Source organism: Drosophila santomea, chromosome 3L (assembly GCF_016746245.2).
Source record: "Drosophila santomea strain STO CAGO 1482 chromosome 3L, Prin_Dsan_1.1, whole genome shotgun sequence".
Lineage (NCBI taxonomy): Eukaryota > Metazoa > Arthropoda > Insecta > Diptera > Drosophilidae > Drosophila > Drosophila santomea.
Genome location: NC_053018.2, coordinates 6837827 through 6855248, shown reverse-complemented (window position 1 = coordinate 6855248; position 17422 = coordinate 6837827). Strand labels below are relative to the sequence as shown.

The following is a 17422-nucleotide window of genomic DNA, read 5'->3' as shown; positions in this document are numbered from 1 at the left end:
CGATTGCTTGAGGACACGTTCGATTGGCCGCAGATATCACTCTGAGTTAATATACCTTTAATCGAATATTGTCCACCTCTACGAAGCAGTGAAGAAAATTATAGCGTGGTTTTTTCGGTTGAAAAACAATTAAAAGTGCAACAAACAGTGAGCAAAACAAAGTCCAACTAACTCGTAAGTGTGGGCCCAACCATCCCCCAACCGTTGCAAGGCCAAACGACCGGCATACACCCAATTTTCGGCCCGCATTCGTAGTGTATATGTGGGGCCTGCTTGGCATAATTACAAAAATTTACGCATTACTTTGTGCGAGCCGAGTGTCGAGCTGAGTCCAGTCTGTGTTCAGTGTATTAATTGCGCGATTCCGCTTATCCCAATCTCCAATCCCGTCCCGCAGAGCCGTGCATGCCAAGTCATCAGCGTTCCGCGAGTCCAGCGAAGATTGATCTTGTTTCACCCAGCCTGAAAGTGTCACCGCCAAGACGTACGTGCGAAAAATGTTTTGGGACAAGGGTTATGCGCCCTCCGCGAATATAGAGGCGCTGCTCGAGAAGGAGGTAGGTTAACTCGATACGTTCTGATCAACTGGAAATGTTATAGTTTCGCGTCGTGTTCATTCGCAGAACTCCACGCTGGAGGAATTCCTGGACGAAGAGGACATACTGCAGGAGTGCAAGACGCAAAAGAAGAACCTGGTCAACTACTTTACACGTCCCGAGGTCATTCGGCGTCTGGTGGAGCTAATCACGACCGAGCCCTCTGAAGATGTGCCCATGTCGCAGCGATTCCGCTACGCCAACATGTCCTGTGAGATACTCACACTGTAAGATTTCAAAGCCCGTTGCCCTCCAGAATTCTATAGCCCATGCCTTTCAGCGGCCTGCCGTCCCTGGATGAGAAGCTACTGAACGACGCGGAGACGCTGCAGCTGCTGTATTCATATCTGGAAAAGGAACCACCGTTAAATCCATTGCTATCGTCGTTTTTTAGCAAAACGTTTAGCATGCTCTTTACCAAAAAGCCTGAACAAGATTGGTTTTTGTATCAACATATGTGCCTACAACTCCTGGAGTATATTAAATCGCAGAAGACCTTTTTGGATTTCATTTGTAAACACTTTGACACACCGGTCATACCTGATCTAATAATGCAGATGATGAAGGACATCGAGGGTGGGCGACTCAAGCGGAACCTTTTCGAAGTAAGTTCATTGAAAATCCATTCCAAGGCATACAAATCTTATCGAATATTTACTTGAACAGTGGCTAACTGAAGATAAAATTGTTGAGAGACTGATTGCAATATTGCGTAATCCTCAAGAAACCGACAAGCATGCAAATGTTGCCGACTTTTTCTGTGATCTTATTACCCAAGGGCGCCTAATGCGCCAGACCGAGCAGGAGAACGATTCGTTTGAGCCGGCCTTCGATGGATCCAACCCCATTCTGAAGACGATCGAATCTGCGGATACAATTGAAGCCTTGTTAAATGTGATTTTGGAACCAAACGCTCAGGAGAGCGCCATCTTATCAGGAATATCGGTTGTACTTACGCTAATCAAGCCAATTACCTTCACGTAAATTATGCTAACATTGATTTTGTCACCTCACCCTAATTGTGTTACGTTTATTTCCTGTAGAGATGAGCCAAACTCGGATCGCCAGCGATTGTTGCAGAAGCGCGAACGCGAATTTCACCAGGAAGTCCAAGAGACTGTGATCACTGTGATGGCGCCACGCCTCCAGGAATTTGTCCACATACTGAAAAACCCGCCTGCGGTTAGCATGAAACTTTTTGCCACAAAGAACCAGTTGTTTATCTTTTCATTTGTAGAAACCCACGCTAGAAACCACGGCCGCCGTTTTGACGCCCCCATTTGGCAAGACTCGACTGCAAGTGTGCCGCGTGTTCACCGCCCTGCTGGAGACCAAGCACGAGACTATTCAGCAGGCGTAGGTCCCATATTAATGAGGAGCTGGATTTTTATTAATAATACCTTTGTATATTCTAGAATCTGCGCGACTGAGTACTTCAGCCTTTTGCTGGACTTCTTCCAGCAGTACTGCTGGAACAACTTCCTACACACAGAGATGGAAAAGGCCTTGCATGTGGTCTTTTACAACGAGCTGTCCAACAACAACACTGCATCCACGGAGGTTACGGACTTCTTTACTGCAGACTGCCTGATCAATGCCTTTTTGAAGGTGGGCACGGAGGAGTCCGAAGTCGAGCTGAAGAACGCACTTAACGATGCAAAGAGGGCGGAAGGTGGCAAGGATGAGGAAGGCGGCGACATCGAAATCGAAGTGGCAGCTGCGCAGGAAGTGGCTGCCCAGACCCACGATGAGCGACAGGCAACTGCAGAAGAAAACCAAGAGCATGAAGAACACAAAAGTCAAGTGGAAACCGCAGCCGAAGCAACCGCTTCTGAGGAAGCAGAACCTAAAATCCAGGAGAATTGTGAGGTTGATGGTGGATCTCCAGCAGATCAGCAGGATTCGGAGCCAACGCTCAATGATCTCGACAAGACTAAGACCGTTCCCAGTGCTCCGCCCTCTGAAATGCAAACACATGTAAGTCTTAATTGACTCTGGTGCCGAACTAAGCTTAATTCGCTTTGATTTACAGTTAATTGTAAACTGTCATCTGGTATCAAAACTGGTCGACTTGTGGCAGCACAATGCGCAGGCGCAGTAAGTACTTAAATTGATGATTTAATAACTTACCATATAACATTTGTGTTCCCTTTAAGATCTGCTGAGAAGGGTCGACGTCTGGGCTATATGGGCCACCTTATCAAAATTCTGCGTCACATTACGAATTGTATATCAGAATCTGAACATATCGGTGATCTGATCACCACCAGCTTAAGTGACGAAGCCAAACTTAAGCTGTGGCAATCCTTGATCGACGCGGAAACTGGCGAGTTTTCGCTAGCGGTTAAACAGCAGACCAAGCTCTTGGCCGACTGCAATCCGCACGAGGAGAATGAGTACAATGTGGGCTCCAAGGACTATATGGGCGAGACAAATGCGTGGGATACTGGAACCTTGTCGTACAGCAACATGGGATATAGTGATCTGGATAACACGTTGCAAGACATCGTATTTACCAATGATCAGAATCTGTTCCAGTTTGGTCGAAACATTGACGACGAAGATGATGACGATGATGAGCATGGCGACCACTTGGGCGGTGGTGATGGCCATGGGCACGGCATGTTCACCAAAAATTCGATCACGCTTAACAACTTGACTGATCCCTGGGACATGGACGTCCAGTTTTCCGACATTCCCAGCGTTTCTGCGCAGATCAATACTGGCACCGCCAACTGGGGCACGGATTTCAATGCGGATAACTTTGCCGACTTCGATGCGCACTTTAGCACCTTCGGCAGCGATCTGGGTATGCCTATAACTGCACCGCCAGGTGAAGAGGAGGAGGAGGAAGACTCTTCTCCAGCGCCGGGTGAGGTGAACCCAGGGGAGGATCGCCAACCAGCAGAATCTATTGCAATCGCTGTGGGCAAGGGCGGCCAGGATAATCTAGGGTGTACCGACGATCAGCAGGCTGAGTACGACAATAATGCCAACGTGGAGAAGGCCATCAGCGATAAGCTGGCAGAGTCGAGCGTGGTGGAGACTGCAGCAATTGTAACTCGACTGCAATCCGTACTCCTGGATGCCGAGGATGACTATGAGGACGATGAGGGAATGTGGACCAAGCCATTGGGTGCGGATCGTCCTGCGGAGACCGAGCAGATAACTCCCATTTCAAATGGACCAGCCAGCAAAATTAATGAATTGTAAGTTAAGTTTACCCTTTGTGTATACGTTTGATATTTTTAAAACTCAAAACAAGTTTACACATTTGCAATGTATTGATTAGTAGATCTTTTTAACTTTTGAACTATTTTATTATAAGTGTTTTTGTTTCGTGCCGTTTAGACTTACCATGCATTTGTAATTAAACCATTGCCTTACATTTCAGCAATCATGCTAACGATAACAGCAGCAACAACGTGGATGGCCACGAAGCCAACATCACAGCGGAGCAGCAGAAATTGGCCGCTGCCGCCAAGACGAACAATGTTGAAATTGCAACTACGACCACATAAATGCACTTCCTCACACCACACATCATTCAACCGCAATCGTGTCGACGAGAAATTGTAAAAACGCCTTTGATTTGCTCTTTGGTCATTATCATGCATACATATTTATATAAATATATACCACATACTACTACTATACGTACATATATAACAGGCTGCATAGTACAACAAAAGATTTGTGTATTAGCAAAAGGCCGAAGCCCGCCCAAAACCAAAATGCAAATTAACAAAAAGAAAAAAAAACATAAAAAAAAGCAAAAAAAATATTCACAGTAAAAGTGTATTGTTGATTCCTTCTGCTCCTCGCTCGTATTGCCAATTATTTTAATTATTACACTTCCTTCATGTTTCCTAATTAAGAGAACTGTATTTTGTTTGTAATATGTATTAGTCTGTCGTTTTAGTACGCTTTTACTTTCAATACTCTCAATGTGTTAGGCAACCTATGAGCATTACTTAAAGTACCAAAATTCACGCAACGTCTAGAATGCTTAGTTTATATTTGTATTGTATTCGTTTTAGCTCGATCAGATGAGGATTATCTATCTATTCATGTGATGTATATACATACATATATATATTTATATATATATACACACTTTTGGAGGCTGTCCGTAAATTACGTTATCGCAAAAGCGCCCATTATCATCCTCCTTTTGTGGGGAATCCCCTCCAATTAGTGGTGACGTAATCTATGGACAACTCCGCACTTATACTTGTATTGTTAAATTGGAGACTTGTATTTATTGTATGTATTTTGAAATCAAAAGCAAAAGCAATGCCAAAATACCAACACGTTCAACACCACATACCCACATGCTGCAAGCACAAATATACGCATTATGTATTAGAGAGGTATAAGATTATATACTTCTGTCTTTTGCCATTATTACCTTGTTTGTATACAAATCGGTTTAACCAAAAAATATTCTTTGTCGAAAGTACAAAACAATGAAAAAAAAAACCACAAAAGAAGAAGGATAATAAACATAACGAAAGGACAACACTCGGCATTTGTCACCACATGAATGACTTACACCTACGATCTATATGCCCTACCTATGCATAAATACAATTACCAGACCAAACCAAACGAAATGAGAAATTCAAAAGAAGACTTTCCAAGAAGACATTTTAAATTTACATTTATATTTTTTGTGTATTGTGTTAATTGCTCTGTTCAAGTTATCGCTGAAAAATGTTTGTGTTTTAAACGTGCAGAAAACCACGAACAAAACGCTAAAAAAAAATATTAAGGAGAAGTTAAACAAATATGCCATCATTTGCTTCCAAATAATTACGTTTTAATTATGATAAAAAATAAAACAGAAACTACTTTAAAAGTAAAATCGATGTTTGTTTTACACGAGACGATTTGCTCACCAAAAAAAAAAATAAACAAACAAAAAGTTAGACACCTAGAGTATGTATACTATAAGATTATAGAGAAAGGAGCGGGCAGCATATCAGGCATAGATGTGTGGAAAATATTTAATAACCAAAACCCTATCCACACATCCAAGTTCAAAAGCAAAAGAATCCTTGTTTGCTGATTAATATAAAATGCTTAGTTATAGAACTCAAGTTTGCACAAATTTCAACTCGCTTGCTTTTTACTTGCATACTGTAGCAACACAAAATGAAACAACAGAAATAAGAATTAAAAAAAAAATATTGAAACATTTAAACTATCTCTGATGAAAAACTGTGATAATTAAATGAAGTTGCAGGGTATTTGATAAAGCAAACTTAATTTAAACAAATTATGAAACATCAACTAATGGCCTCCACCATTTGGAAAATACAAAACACAGCCAACACGAGACACTCTGAACAAGTTAATTATACGATTCTTTAGCATCACAATCAGCAGGACACCTGGACAACCAAACAGCAATAACTACTGCAATGAAATCTAATTGAAGGAGTTTTAACGTGTAGTCTGTAACAGTGAGAAAGTATCTCTAAGTTCGAGCTAGTAGGGATGGTCAGGGATCGCAGCTCTTAGTTCTCTAGCTTCTCACAAACTAAGCACTAAACTAAAGTTAAACTTAACTTAAATTAAACTCATATCAAGCAGCCAATTGTAAACCTTGTACTGTACATACAATTGTCCCTAGTATTGTCTTCCCCCCTAGTTATGCGTTTTCGTTTCTACCAACTTAGTATCCGGAATATCCAACGATAAGCGACGATGATCGAGTCCTTCCCTTGTGCATATGCCTTACTGAAAACTATAAAATAAAAAACACTGAAAACTAAGCAAAAAAAAAAAAAAAATGAGAAAAACCACACCCCTTGAAAACCATTTAGAGAGTGGTAGTATCCATAATCCTAGAATTAGTTTCACCTACATACTGTGTGTCTTTTAAATGTTAAGCAGCTGCAGCAAGCTTAATATATATATATATACGAATACGAATAAAAACCAAACGAGAAACATAAATATAATATCCTAAGAAATGGTGTAGACAAAGTCTTGTGGGCAGCTTTAAGCATTTTGTTTGTCTAATTATTACAACTTGAATAAGAATACCAAACGTCCAAAGTTTTTTGCAAACAAGAACTAAGAACAATTGTGAACAAGAAAGTCTTCAGAAATGTTTTCATCGCCTCGATGCGAAACAGGAACAGAATTATACACACATAAGTACTTGCATGCCTATATACAGAGATACATTTAATTAATTGATTCATGATGATGATTTAATTGATTGATTAATGATCCGCATCTCGATGAAATGGAGTTCTTGAATATTTTGTGAAGTGCATTAGGAGTTAAGTGAGGTTGTAATCTGCTGATCGTGGCGCAATTAATTGAGATAAAACTAAAACTAATGCGGAATCAATGGTGGAGATGAAGATGCTATTTTTAAGGATCGTCACGTACATAATTTTGTCTGTGTGTGTTCAGCAATTCAGTATTTCAATTAAGCCAATTCAATGAATACCCCCAAAATAATGCTACAATGGTTTCCAACTGCAAACCACAAGAAACAGATATAGAATGGAATAATTCCGTACATATAATCAATCGAAGGTCTAATTCTCTAACTCTTTAATAAAGAACCAGCGGGAACAACAACGAGGAAGAAGCAACTGTAATACAACAAATGATAAGAAATAAACAACTTCAACTTCGTACAGTAAATACATATATATTTGAAAATCGAAAAGCATTAATAAGAAAATAAAAAAAAAAACCAAAAAAAAAAATTACAAAAAATTAAAAATCAAATTGTTAACATAATGGATATTTTGTTAAATGCGAATCTTTGAACGAATTACTAACCACATTAGCAAATAGTTAATGAGAACCGAACCCAAGTGTGCTTCATGTATGAATTTATGTTAGATATTTACAACAATACGCGTATACATATTCCTAACTAAACCAAGCGAAAGAAAAGCCACATACAGAATTTGCATATTACTCTTAACGATTAACAAAACTATTGGTGTCTATGCATATACACATAATGATTAACGATTAACGAACTATACTATATATTACCTTATATATGTAAGCCGAGTACAGACTTTTGAGAACTGCGAAACGTATCGTGAAATATCCGAAACAGACATATTTGTCATACTTGCTATAGAGCATACATATATAAAATACGTTAAGTGCTCAAGGTGATAGCTGCACACTAGGGTGGACCATAGTTCTACTTTTAATTTAAGGCTTGCACTCTCAGTATGATATGGTTTCAATGTGCATCACTCATACGCCGTGTGGCAACACCGCACTTAAATTTTTGCAAAACTCACCTACTTTACGTAGTCTTAAAAATAGAGGAATTTGTATTAATAAAGTTGCAACTTTTCAAATTTGACCACCATTAGCCAAATATAAATCTAAATTATGACGACTTTTTGTAACAGAATTATATATTTATACATTTTGTATGATATCGACAGTAAACACTACATTTATTTAAAGAAAAACCATTGAAGAGAGCTTTAAAATAATAAAATGGTGACTTTTTCTACTTGTAACACAACATTTTGGCCAAATAGATTGCTGATAATAAAGTTTTTATGGCAATATGCTTTAATGGTTAGTTTACACCGAGTGGTCCACCCTACTGCACACCCACAAATGAATACACGTACAGAAAGACACCCACACACATACTCGCCGTTTAGCTTGCCACATTGTTTTGGTCGAAACTCCGAGGTAATACTTTAATGCGAATCACTAACCCCAAAGGGACGCTCTGGAATCGCGATTTCTTGAGTAAGTGCCTTAAACTGACAGAGAGAGATAGTAATGGAGAGTGGAAGGGTTTTTAAGGACTACGCAAACAGATCCAAAAGTCAATCGATTCTTTTCGGTACATTTGTTTAGGGAGAAGGAGAGACAGACCTTTGTTTATAAACTCTACTAAGCGTTAGCCCCCCCGGCAACCAACTAAATGTAGTTCCAGAAATCAAGCAAACAGAATAGTTAACTCTATGCTCCGATCTATACTACTATACCGTCGCATTTCTACGCAGGCATATTGAAGTAATTGTATAATTAATTGTGAATTAAAATCATGTAATTGTGAGTGTTTTTGGCCCGTCAACGTTTTGCTCAACGCACACAAACACACACACACGTATACACATACACTGAGAGGAAAAATTGAAACATGAAATACTCACACTCGTACACCCGCTTTTGCCCAAGTTGAAGACAATTTGTGATTGTTTTGCATGTACCCTAAAGTTAAGCGAGTTTACACGAATATTGGATAAGCCGTAGAAAGCGGAAACGGAAACGTAAACTGTACGAGTAATAGCATTAATTGTCTAACAATAAGATTTGTGCATTATACGATAGAAATTCACTTTGAATTCGTATTGAAATTTATCAATAAAGCGATACTATTTGATTCTTATTGCGGTCGTCTCATTTAATTTGATAAATATTATAACTTCATTTCAATGACGCCAAAACTTGTTTGATTTTTTTGTAAATGTATACAGTTTATTTCATTTGTACATTAGCTTACTGAAACTGTATTTTTTTAAATTTAATTTTAAATTTATATTTCTATATCACAGCTGTTACCCAAAAAGCGTGCTACGAAAATTTCGGCCAGTAGCTAGCTGGATTTTGAAGTAGACGTGGTCACCGTTGCGGTCATTGTGGTTGTACTGGAGGTGCTGGTGGAGCTGGATCGGGACTCGGATTGCGAATGGTGTCCACCATGCCGAGTCTCCATGTGTCGCTGCAGATCCCTGCGCCGTGGAAAGGTTTTGTGGCACATGCGGCACTGGTAATCCGCATCCGTTTCCCCTTCGATGTCCACATCGCTGCCGGTACCACCTGCTCCACCATCGGCTCCTCCCGTGGAACTACTGGGATGCGACTGGAGATGCAGCCTTACATGCTTGTTGAGATTGCTCGGATCACCAAATGGTCGTAGGCAGAACTTGCACTTCAACGGCTTGAATCCGGTGTGGGTGCGTATGTGAATCTTGAGACCATATTTCCGGGAGTACACCTTGCCGCAGTAGATGCACAGATGACCCTGCTTGGAGGCACCCATGTTGCTGACTATGGCCTCGATCTGGGCAGCTGCGTTCATTGGATTCGTCGACAACGGTGCCGTCGCCATCGATATGGAGGGCAGGTAGGATAGAGGTGTTGCTGCCGTGGTCACTTGTGCTAAGGGCAAACTCTGGGTAAGTGCTGCAATGGGGCGGAAGGCAGAGAACCGGGGTGGCATCTGTGGCGGTGGCGAATGGGTGGGCGAGGCCGAAGACGTGGACGAGGTCGCCGGAATGGGTGAATGCTGCGTTTCCGTGTGACTCCTTGCCGCCGCCTTCAGCGCGTAGTGCAGTCGCATCCACAGGGTGTCCATGGCACTGCGGCCGCAGCCCAGAGCCAAATGGATCTTAAGGGGATGGGGAGTCTCGAAGGTCAAGTGGCACAGGTGACACATGTAGCGACTGTTTCCTGCAATTATCAGATATAAATGTTGTGATTAATATTGATATAAATAATCATATTATTTACTTAAATTATATAGTATATTATCAAAAAAAATAAAATAAATAAAATATTTAAAACCAAGTGAAGTAGTAATTACCTTGAATGTTTAGGGGCGTCAAGAAGGGAATGCCCATGAGGAGGACCATTTCCTCGCCGAACCAGGCCACGATCTCGTCCTCCCGGGCAACATCCCTGACCAAGCGGACGCGCACCTGGCCACCATGCAGCTCGAAGATGGCATTGAAGCTATACACGTCCTCGGAGAGTTTGATCTGTCGCAACAGTGAGGCGGATACGATCAGTTCGCCATTGGACAGCTGGCAGTGGGAGCGTCCGCCGTCCGTGGGCATGAGCGTAGATCCCAGCAGAGCGGACGTGGGTATGGTAGTGGAGCAGGTATCCTTGGGCGTGTATTGCGTGGTATAAACACCTGGTCGTGGACTGCTCCTCATCCGCTTGGCCGGACTTGCGGTGCTCGTGGTGGCCGTCAATGTCGTTTCCGTCGATGATGTGGTCATGGTGCTCGGTGTGATGCTGGTGCTGGGCAGGAGTTGCTCAATCCGAAAGATCAGGCTGGCCGAGCGCTTCTGCTCCAGACTATCCAGTTGAGCTGTCGTGTGCATCGTTCGCGTTCGAATTCGATTCTGCGTTCCAATTGGAAGGCAACCGGCGTTTTTATACCACACCGCTGCCGCATCCGAATTCGCATCCTGCTCCCTTATTTTTCGGATTTGGATTTGCCACGGCCTTGCAGTGTCACAATGGCACGGCTGGCGGCAAGTGCAAGAATTCCCAGCCCAGAATCCAGTCCGGCACCGGCTATAGCCTCGACATAGCTACGCACTTTGCCGGCTCAACCCCCTGTCTCATTTGGCATCCCTTTTCGAGGTCCTGGTGCGTCCTGGTGGTTGCTCGGCAAGTGCAACATCATGTCCTCGCAATCACCAGAGCACTAAGCCAAGCTAAGCGGCCTGTAGCAAGTGTGCGTATTCCTGTGCCCGAATCCTGTATCCCCCATCCCCTGTCACCGCCGTCGACGAGTCCTTTCTTTTTTGGCTTTTGGGCTACGCACAAGGAAAATGTTTTTAATTGAAATTAAACGATCGTTTGTTGTTACTTCCCAAGTTGTTGTTGCTGTAATGCCACCATATACAAATCGCATTCGCCATCGTCAATGTCATTCTGCCCATGGTGTCCTCCCTCCTCCAGGACAACCACCCCACCCCGCATCCTTCCACTATTCTGCTAATGCCATAATATATTGGCGTGTATCGTTTCACTATTTGCGGTTTGGGGTGGGTCGTGATTTCCGTGCTCGACGGTTGCTTCTCCGGCCGGTGGTGCGGATTTCGCGAGTCGAGGGGTTCCGGTGGTGTTAATTGATAGAATGAAGCAGTAAATATTAAGGCAAATATTCAGTAACGTTTAAAAAAAATTTAAATAAAATAAAAAATGTTTGAAATAAGTTTTTTCTGGAATAGAACATTAAAATTTAGTAAGCAACGTTCAATTCCTTGTTTCATAAAATTTAATTTATTATTAAATAATGTATAACCCAACATCTAAAAATATACATTATTTTGTTAGGCTCTACTTACATATATAATTTTAATTAAATTCATTTTATTATTAAAGAGACTCGTCAGTAGATTTTTTCTAGCGCCCCATTTTCGTAACTCCGTAACCCGTAATTAAATGCAGCTCCGCTCCTGACGGCTGACAAATATGCTACGAGGCTAATGTTTTCATTATTGCGACATAATTCCCCTCGCCGAGCGATCAACAGGATAAAGTTGGGCGAGCGATTGGCAAGTCGGGGAAAAAAACATGTGTTGCCAGTCACACAGCCGCCGCATCCAGCCTCCTGCTCGAGGGTTGGATGGGTATTGGTGGCCAAAGAGGACACGCCATCCCAGCCAGATGCAAGGTGTACCAGGCCAGGACCAATTCCGGCTTGGTGTTTGCTAGTACTCAGTAAGTAGGCCGCCAAGGGGTTTTCGTTTAAAGCATTTTAATTGGCAATTACAAGTGTTTTACAAGCGAACATTGCATTTTTCAATTGGATTGCAGTTTGAATTGAGATAAAATCAGTTAGTATGTTAGTGTAAATGTAAATGTGATCCATCACCAGCGAGTTCTTAAAAATACAAAACTTATTAATATTTTGAGATCAAGTGCTTTGGAAATATTATAAATGAAAAATATTTCATATTTTGAGATCAAGTGCTTTAAAAATATTAATAAAAAATATTTCACTTTCGTCGGTAGACATAGCCACCTCCACCGCCATCATTATTGCCTCCCGTCTCGTTGTCATCGCATCCATGGCATCCACCTCCGGCGGCCAGCTTGTCCAAGGCTTCCTGAATCTCGATGGGAATAGGTGGCGGTGTGGGCAGGTGATCGCCCTGCGGCTGAAATCCGTTTTCGTCAGTGAAATTTCCTGTCCCTCGGGACTGGTGTACGAAAAGGAACCCTCCGCCGTCTGTGCCTCCGCTCCTTCCACTCCGGCGTTTTTCAGGTAGCCCATCTCCTCGGCCTTGATTCCGTTTCCGGTCTCGTATTCGTACTAAAAGAAGTTATTTTAAAATATAATTAAATAATTGACTAATAGCTCACTTACCTTATAAGAACCATCAGTGTTGACCTTGGACTCCAGCTTGATGATGGGTATATCCTCACCACCACCACCTCCACCGCCGCCTCCTGCTCCTCCATTGCCATTGTCTGGTGGCAAGTATGCATTATTGGGCGGTGGTTTTCCATTGCCATTTTTGGGTGGTGGCCCATAGCTGGGCTTGGGTGGAGCAGCTGGTGGCTTTCCATTTCCTTTCTTCGGCGGACCGTAGCTGTTGGCCGGCGCCGGAGGAGGACGAGGCGGTGGAGCTGGTGGCTTGGCTGGCAGATAAGTGTTTGGAGGAGGACGGGCACTCGGATAGCCCGCCGGTTGGGAGCGAGCATAGCCAATGGCGATGCAAATCAATGGTAGCAATGTGGTCAGCCTCATCTCGATTTCAAACGTGGACTGCTGGTCAACGGCACTCTGTGGTTTTATATGAGCAGCCACAGGTGGTTCCTCGGCCCCTTGACCCCAGTGGAGCAGTCACGTGCCACGGCTTCCGATTGGAATTGAAAACACAATGAAAACGAAACGAACCAAGCCAAAGAACTGGGCCATGGCAAGTGCAAGTGCTGAAATCCCCAGAGCCATCCGATTAGTTGGCAGACTGACAAAGCGCTAATAAATTGAGTGTGCAATCTCGATTTCAAAATCCCGCAGCCCTCACCCCCTTCACCCCTTCAGCTAATCGCTAAAAACAACAAAACCCGCCCGACCACAAGCAAAAACTTTTAATTCAAAAGCAATTTTCAACAGGATCGGGCAACACCTGCATGCCCAACCCCACACCCCAGCTTAAAAATGGAAAACCAAACCCAACCCCGCAAGATCCCTTGTCTAATGCACTTTGCCTGTTGCCAAGGGGTGCTAAGACCTGGACTCAGGACTCAGGACTCAGCGCTCAGGAATCAGGACCTTCGAGCACAACACCCCACTAGAACGGCAGGGATGTCGGCTTTAGTCAAACGTCTATTAACTTTTTGCCAGCTAGCGCACAGTGGTGCTAGGCTAATATAAAATGCAAATGCTTTTTGTAGTGAGGAAAATTATAAAATAAATTATTACTTATATTAAGTTGTTGGATTTATAACATTACACAACAAAGATGAGAATTTGTGTCATGTGCCCCAACATAATTTATGTTTTTGAAACAAAGTTTTAAAAAGTTTTTCTTCTTAAAAATCAACTTGTTTCATAGATTTGTCTATATAAGCCCCAATTTTTCTCACAGCTGTATTGTTAAAATTCTGTAATTAATTAATAAAAATAATTGGATATTTATTTTAGTTTTCCTTTATTTAAGTTTTCCTTTATTTTATTTTTGCCTCACTGTGCTCTTTGTTGCGGCTGCTGATGTGTGTGTTTATCATTTGGTAGCTCAGCTTGTGCCTGTCGTGGATGCCGCTAATATAGAACCGAACCTTCCCCCTTCGCAGGACCAACGAAAAGGCCGAGCTAATGGCAATGTCGTTTGCAGCTTGTCCTACTTGTAATGTGCTGGCGCACAGCTGACGCGCTCCCAGGACTCGGGACTCAGGACTCAGGACTCCGAATTGAGGACGGCGTGTCCGTGAGTGGAGTGCGGATTTTGTGAACCTGTTCCGGCCGTTCCAGCTGTGGGCTGTTGGATTGTGCTCGGAACCAAGCAACCACCGGGGAGGACCAGGAATAGCCGGCTGCTGCACCGGCTGCATAAACCAACAATTGTCGGTCCCCGGTCCATGGTCCTTCGTCCTTGGTCCTTGGTCGTTGCTGCTCGGCTTTTGGTTTCCAGTTAGCCACGCACCGATGGCACATATTCCACGCCCGCATTCGCGTTTATAAAGCGAATTTTGACTGAGCGGAACGATCTGATTGCGATTTTTCGTTGTTTTTGCGAGGGTTGGCCGATTAAGTTCCTCGTATCGCTTAAATAAACATTTTCAGATGAGGTCCATTGATAAATTGGCCACTGGCCTCCGATGACAGCCTTCATGTGAAGTGTGGGACGGGAATCTATGCAACTGTCGTCGCCATTCAATGAGTTATATGGCTAATATTCGGCATATAATGTGGTTGCTAACTGATTAGCTTAAGCTGATTCATCATGTGGTTTTAAAAAGAATTGCTAGCAAATAGAATTCCCAAATTAATCGGCAGTTAAAGCAAATTTATTTTATAGTGGTCATCATCGAACAAACAACAAACATCTTTTCAGCACCACAATTGTTTTGTTTTTAAGTCTTCGGATACTTTAATTAAACTTGAATTTAACAGGTTCGAGTCTCATCGCCTTGTTGGAAGTTTTGTAACGTTAACTAATATTATTTTTAAAACAATATATATACAAAAAAAATTAAAACTAAGCACATTGAAAACCAGCTAAATAATAAATACAATACAATTATAAATTTCTCCTTAAGAGCATTTAACAGTTGTATCTATAAAAATCGCCTTTCTTTTTGCGAGTTTGTGGTTGTTAAGAACAAAAGTTGGGCCATAAACAATGACGTAACCCCAGTCGGGCATTGCTGGCTGCGCAGATATTTGTTTTCATTATTCCGATCTCTTTGACTTATTTTGGCTGGTTGGCTCATCTCGCAGAAAATCTTCAGTTGAATTCGGCCAACGGCACAGGCAAGAACGTCGAGTTCTGATCACAAATAAATTTCAATTAAATCCAGTTGAAGTGCTAAAAGTGCAATGAAATTGGTAAGTGTATTTCTAAAATGCTCAAGTTTTGGCAACTAATTTTATAATATTTATATAGTTTTGCCAAATATTTTTAACAATTGCGTTAATCGCTGTGGTTTCGTCGGCGGCTTTGGAGAAAGGTGAGCGTGAGGAGGAACTTCATTTCGGGTAAGGTTACTGAAGTTCAACTAGCACTCGCAATTCAAATGATTTGTTTTTATTGAAAAAAGGTTTCACACCGAAAATGGTCATCAGCGAAATGAGGCCATCACGTACACAGTTAAACCTGAAACGGATCAGGATCCCAAGGAGGTGACTACCCAAAAGCCTGTGGAATTTAAAGGCGGATACAGCTTCATCTCAGCCGATGGTTACGAGTACCAGGTCCTCTATAAGGCCAATAAAAATGGTTTTCAGCCTTATGTGACAGCCCACAAAATTAAACCGGATAAGAGTTAAGCCCATTTCTTTATTGGCATTGTGATATAAAATTAAAATTCCGCATAATTTATCAGTGTATAAAGCGTGGCTCAAAAGCTCTTTCTTCAGCGGTGGCAGACTTGGCTAGAAAAAGCTTAAACGTCTTCGGGCCAGCTCGTTAATCTTCAATCATTTCGAGATAGACTGATTGCAACATCATCAGCATAATAATAGGTTACCACTTCTCTACAACCGGCTTGGTTTGCTTCGACTATTTCGCTTAGCTTGATCTAGCTGATGACTTTCTTTTTATTTCAAATGTGTAAGAAGTGTACGAATTCTTTTTATTGATCTAGGAAGAAACTGTTAAAAAAAAACTGCATTATTATATGTTTAACAAATAAATTTTAGCTTTACATGTAGTTTGGTTAGCTTTGACTGCTTCGGTCAACAAAAATGTCTAGGATAGGGTATACACTAGTCTAAGCTGTGCCAATTCAGACTTTCTTTCGTGGGTTAGGACGATTAGTTTTCCAATTTTATGCCGCTTTATATGTAATGCACATATTTGAGAGTCGACACCACATTGTGGGCCGTGGACCCGTGGAACTCTTTTGCTTTCGTTATGCAAATCTCAACTCAGCCCCAAGAAATTGGGCAACCCGTCTCTACGGCCAAAGCTTACTCAGCAGTTTGTTTTGTTTTGGACCAAAAACTCATTATGTATCCACATAGGTCTCTTGGGCCAGTGGCCTCGATGAAGACGCTTCATTAAGCTCCCAGCCGCCTTGGTTGCAAGTTGTGTTTCCCGGATCCCCATTTTGCTCCAAGCTAGCAACTATCTGTACACTATGAGTCTTTCTTCGGTGGCAAGCACCATTCAGCATGGCAAAAAGGAAGCTCGCAATGGGCTTAGTATCAACAATAAACTAGTGCAGGCCCTGATCATCCTGGTGGCCTGTGTCCTCTTTGGAGCCCACATGAACTACGCCTCCTTTCCACCTGGCACTGTCATCGATATCAAGCTCGGTGATGTCGCCCTCGAGCAGTTCAGCTATACGCCAACCCGCGATGGATACGAGTTCAAGTGAGTTTGGTCCAACATTATATCAAACAACTTTAAATCTTATATATCAAATGAAAATATAAAATGAAACTTCCTTAAAAAAAAATGATGAGATGACTAATTTCACTTTTTTCCACGTTTAGCTACACTCTTCCTGATGGAACTTTTCGTGATGAGATTGCCAAGGTCCTAAGCGGAACTTCGGCGGCTAAGGATCTGGAAAATGCCAACAACTTGGCCAAGAACCACCGTCCCTCCCGTGAACAGGGCCTGAAAATTCGCAAGTTGTCCGGAAAATCCCTTTCATCTTTGGCCGGATAAGACACCACCGGATAGGACATACAATCCAGCACGAATTTATTAAAACAGTTTGCCATCTGTTTTAGGCTAGCTTATAAGTTGAGATGTTACATTTGTGAGCAATAAAAACAATCGATCAAAAATAGTCGACTCTGAGAAAACTTGTTTATTGTGCAAGAAAATTTGCGTTGACAAGCAAGTTGCATAAAGTCATGGTGATTTAGTAAATTATGTAGATGC

The 17422-nt window shown here is 42.1% G+C and overlaps 5 protein-coding genes across 5 annotated transcripts; 3 read left to right on the top strand and 2 right to left on the bottom strand.

Moving 5' to 3' along the window:
* Positions 1-16: 16 nt before the first annotated feature.
* On the top strand, positions 17-5463 carry LOC120449268 (serine/threonine-protein phosphatase 6 regulatory subunit 3). Its single transcript, XM_039631651.1, has 11 exons — positions 17-174; positions 398-557; positions 624-823; positions 877-1201; positions 1263-1576; positions 1640-1778; positions 1834-1952; positions 2012-2573; positions 2629-2693; positions 2753-3805; positions 3991-5463. Exons 2-11 carry the CDS (start codon positions 498-500, stop codon positions 4115-4117), a joined length of 2964 nt encoding a protein of 987 aa, XP_039487585.1. The 5' UTR covers positions 17-174; positions 398-497; the 3' UTR covers positions 4118-5463.
* Positions 5464-9210: 3747 nt separating this feature from the next.
* On the bottom strand, positions 9211-10726 carry LOC120449270 (Krueppel-like factor 7). Its single transcript, XM_039631653.1, has 2 exons — positions 10201-10726; positions 9211-10067 (listed from the first exon to the last, which is right to left on the bottom strand). The coding sequence occupies exons 1-2, from the start codon at positions 10724-10726 to the stop codon at positions 9211-9213; spliced, it is 1383 nt and encodes a 460-aa protein (XP_039487587.1).
* Positions 10727-12355: 1629 nt separating this feature from the next.
* On the bottom strand, positions 12356-13110 carry LOC120449271 (pupal cuticle protein 20). Its single transcript, XM_039631654.1, is given in 3 exon segments — positions 12356-12537; positions 12540-12672; positions 12727-13110. Coding segments are annotated over 3 exon segments (699 nt in total).
* A 2216-nt stretch (positions 13111-15326) lies between these two features.
* LOC120449273 lies at positions 15327-15895 on the top strand. The gene is made up of 3 exons (XM_039631656.1): positions 15327-15414; positions 15473-15564; positions 15627-15895. The coding sequence occupies exons 1-3, from the start codon at positions 15406-15408 to the stop codon at positions 15853-15855; spliced, it is 330 nt and encodes a 109-aa protein (XP_039487590.1). The 5' UTR covers positions 15327-15405; the 3' UTR covers positions 15856-15895.
* Positions 15896-16667: 772 nt separating this feature from the next.
* Positions 16668-17203, top strand: LOC120449272. The gene is made up of 2 exons (XM_039631655.1): positions 16668-16903; positions 17026-17203. Exons 1-2 carry the CDS (start codon positions 16668-16670, stop codon positions 17201-17203), a joined length of 414 nt encoding a protein of 137 aa, XP_039487589.1.
* Positions 17204-17422: the final 219 nt, after the last annotated feature.